The following is a 3,991-nucleotide window of genomic DNA, read 5'->3' as shown; positions in this document are numbered from 1 at the left end:
CCATCAACCACAACCCCCAAAGTGACCTACCAATGATAGTGATGGCTCCTGCCTCGGTGGCCCTGACCACAGAGTCCATCATCTGCTTGGAGCCCGTGCTGAAGTTCTCAAACTCAAACACTCCGGGGGGCCTGCCAGACAAAACAAAAGTAGCACACTACAACCATTTTCTCTTTGTTTTCGTTGCAGTAAATATTTTACGGCACTTGCAACACAATAAGGTCATTTATGTGCTGAAGATTAGAGGTGTTATAAGAGAGCAACAAATATATTAAAAAAGAGAAGTAGGAGAGATCAGGACCAAAGAGGTTTGATAAGAAAGAAGGAGTAAACCACACCAGAGCACCTGCCAACTACCCACATTTTCTCTTTGTTCGATACACACACAAACAACAGGCATCTCTCTTTTGCTTTATGTAGTATACACCTGACTTTTAAACAACAGAAACGTGGGTGGTTGGCGGGTGCTCTCGTGAGGTTTGCTCCTTCTTTCTTATCAAACATCTATCGTCCTTTTCTCCCCCCTTTTTCTTTTACATGTTTGTTACTCCCTTGTAACGCCTCTAAACTTCTGGCGCTCATATGACCTTATGCAGTTGCCAGCGCCGTAAAACCACTACTGAAAAAAAACAAAACCAGAAACAAAGACAAGAATAGAATCTACAGGTGTGCAAATACCCTAATATTATCTGCAGGCTCAGAGCTGATTTTTTTAGAAGTTAGTGGAAAATTATTGATAACATTTATTGAAAAAAGGAAACCTTCTTAATAACAAATCAAACACACAAGAAGGCAAATGTATGTACACATGAATAAACATACACATTATATTCCAAGAAAAAAAGTGAACCTTTACGATAACTTGACATACACACACACACATCACATAAACTATTCAAAGAGCAACAGAAACCTCTCAAAAACCTCAAAATATATACACATGTACACAAACACACACAAATACACACACAGAAACTCACCCGTTCCACACAATTGTCTTTGCTCCTTCAATCACCTTCTGGAACTCTTCGTTGGTTTTGTACCCAACATCCAGACCCTGCGGCAGGGAGAAAAAAGGTGACGTGACTCAAAACGAACCAAATACCAGATTCAACTCATACTAGACTGGTTTTTCTTGCACAACTTAGCCGGCTGACAAACAGACAGAACGAAATGCTTCATGACATAGTGGAATCCGTCACCTGCCAATTTTTATACCTATGTATGTGAGTTATTGGTATCATCTTGAAGCTCGTTCGTTTGCCTTGCTGCTCATGAGAAAATTACCCATCTACCTTCAATAGAAGTCGAGATATTTGGGGTTGAAGGAGGTGGGGGGGGGGGGGGGGAGCCTGGTTTCAGGGGTAAAATTAGCAAGAAAATGGCCGCCAAAGTTTGGTAACTTCCAAAGCTTGAGAGTCATTGCAAACTGAAAATATACATATTTTGATCCTGCCATCAACTTTTTTCAGTACAATCTACTCCGCAATGTGTCTTTAATTGTACTTAAAAGGTTTGAGTAAAAAAATAAAAATTCGTTTGTACTTAAAAGGTATTGAGTCAAAAAATAAAAATTCGCTAAAAATTACCGGACAGAAAGAAAAATGCCAAATTTTTAGATTTCCTTATTTTGACGAGAGCCCTGATTTCACCGCGATGCCTCACAAATAATCTACAGGGACCGCAGGCAATCACCAACTACACAGGATATCAACAGTTCTCGAGGAGGACTCGCGGAAACAGGCAACCTACCATCCAGCCTTCTGGGATGCCAGACGCAACAGTCGCCGTGGCGGTCTTGGCGTCGTCGGCAAACTTGTCGCCGGTGATGAAGTCGGAGGGCAGGTGAAGCTTCACTCCCTTCTCCTTCGCCTTGTCCACCAGACGGCCAACGATCTTGGCCCCCTCCTCGTCAAACAGAGAGCCTCCGATCTGGGGAGGGAGGGAGGGAGGGAGGGGTGGGGGGGAAAGAGTTCAGTAAGCGTTTTACGACACTTGCAACACCATAAGGTCATATAGAGTGTTGACAATTATTAGAGTTCAGTTTCAGTAAGAGTTTTATGGCACTTGCAACACAATAAGGTCATACAAGTGCCAAAGATTAGAGTTTAGTTTTAGTACGAGTTTTCCGGTACTTACAACACACTAAGGTAGTATAGAGTGCCGAAAATTAGAGTTCTCTTAACCTCAGAGGAGATATGCCGATGCCTTTTTTTGGTACAAAATCTAAAAGTGAAAAATTCACCACTTGATTGAGCCAATGAACCTATTTTGATTGTTTTTCAATAAATGAAAGAACTCCTGGTAAAAGAGACCTGTTTTCTGCAATTGCCGAAAAGTAATTTGACGTCGAAGTCGTCGTAAAAGAATGCTCCAATCAGCTGGGAGCGGTTTGCCAGAGATAAGGAGTCAAAGTGAAGGAAGAGAAAAAGAAAACAGCCCCCCTCCCATCTATCTTAACATACAACATCTACATCTACTGAGTTGTTCTACATTTTTAAACTTACGTCCATATTGTTGAGTACTTTCAAGAATGTGAAAGCCATTCCACCACCAACGATCATCTCATTGACTTTGTCCATAAGGTTCTCAATCAGCTGGATTTTGTCAGCAACTTTAGCTCTAAGGGGAAAAAAAGGAGTGGACGTAAAATATCAGATTCAGAATTACAAAATGTTGAAGAAAGAAAGAGCTGGGGGAAAAAAAACCAACACTTTTATCATCAATCCTTGCAGTAATTTGTTTCTTAACAGCATAAACATAAACAACTAGTAACAGAGTACAAACTGGCGTCTGCGAGGAAGCAGTTACGCACTTCACTTTCAAATGCAGGTGACTTAAGTTTATCAGGGAAGAAATGCGACTTAAGTTCAACTGGGAAGAAATTGTTATTAAATATCTCAGCCTTTCTGCTGGGACGTTGTATCTCTATTAGCCCAGGTTGGCCATGACAGGCAGGATCGAAAGCCCGCCTCTTTAACGATCTAAATTGTGTCGAAGAGGGTGCAAAAACACATACATTAAAAAAAATAAATAACCTACAATTCAAGTTCAAGACACAAAAACTTCTTCTGAAATATTTAAAAGTATTGCGAGGACACAAACCTTAAAACACTGCTTAAAACACCAATAAGTTTATCACTCTCTATGAAAAATTGTGTAGTCCTCACCGTATCTGACAGGGGATATTATTCAGACATCATGATAAGCTGTTTCCAACTGTTCACATTGTATTTCAGAACAAGATAACAAAATAGGTTAGAACACTTCAGAAAAACACAATTGGTCAAAAAACCTCTCTGCAAAGAAGAGAAGTGAAGGGCTTCTTTACCCGGGGGTGGGCAAGCTAGCGAGACGTCATTGACCTACCCTCCCAGGATAGCCAGGAACGGACGAGCGGGGTTCTCCAGGGCTTTGGCAAAGTAGTCCAACTCTTTCTTCATGAGCAGACCGCAGGCCTTGACCGGCAGATCCACACCCACCATGGAGCTGCAAACAGACAACATGGACACTTTTGTTTTTATTTTGGCCCCAAATTTTTTATTTTTTTTTGTGGCTAAATCGAAAGTTTGATTAGTTACCCTACTTGTGTGTGTGAAAAAAATCAAAGTGAAACTGCGACTAGTTTTTGAATAAATTAGAATTCAAATTTCAGAATGAATATTTTTCAATGGTTACGCTGACAAAAAAAACACCTTTTTTTCTCGAAACTGCTGTGACCAAAAAAATGGAGTTTCGTCAGCTTACAGCAGAAATGAAGTTTAATTTACGCTCATCCTGATTAACTTAAGTTTTATTTTAGCATCATGAGTTTTATGGCACTTGCACCACAAATAGGTCACGTAAATGCTGAAGATTAGAAGTGTTACGAGAGAGTAACATACAAAGAAAAGAAGGAGGAGAGATAATTTAGTTTTAGTAAGGTTTTTACGGCGCTCACAACTGCATAAGGTCATATGAGCGCCAAGGGGTGAATGTCAACACAGAAGTC

At 40.5% G+C, this 3,991-nt stretch overlaps 1 protein-coding gene across 1 annotated transcript in view; it reads right to left on the bottom strand.

The window, feature by feature from the left end:
* LOC101859700 (phosphoglycerate kinase) overlaps positions 1–3,991 on the bottom strand; it is a gene marked incomplete at its 5' end in the record, with an annotated part of 11,920 nt that overhangs the window by 3,522 nt on the left and 4,407 nt on the right. The window contains 5 exon segments of the mRNA XM_013081239.1: positions 31–131; positions 981–1,057; positions 1,753–1,932; positions 2,508–2,622; positions 3,370–3,489. Of these exon segments, the coding sequence (XP_012936693.1) occupies positions 31–131; positions 981–1,057; positions 1,753–1,932; positions 2,508–2,622; positions 3,370–3,489 (593 nt within the window).

Source organism: Aplysia californica, unplaced genomic scaffold (genome assembly GCF_000002075.1).
Source record: "Aplysia californica isolate F4 #8 unplaced genomic scaffold, AplCal3.0 scaffold00121, whole genome shotgun sequence".
Taxonomy (NCBI): Eukaryota; Metazoa; Mollusca; class Gastropoda; order Aplysiida; family Aplysiidae; genus Aplysia; species Aplysia californica.
Note: the sequence above shows the minus strand (reverse complement) of the source record. Positions and strands in the feature narration are given on the sequence as shown.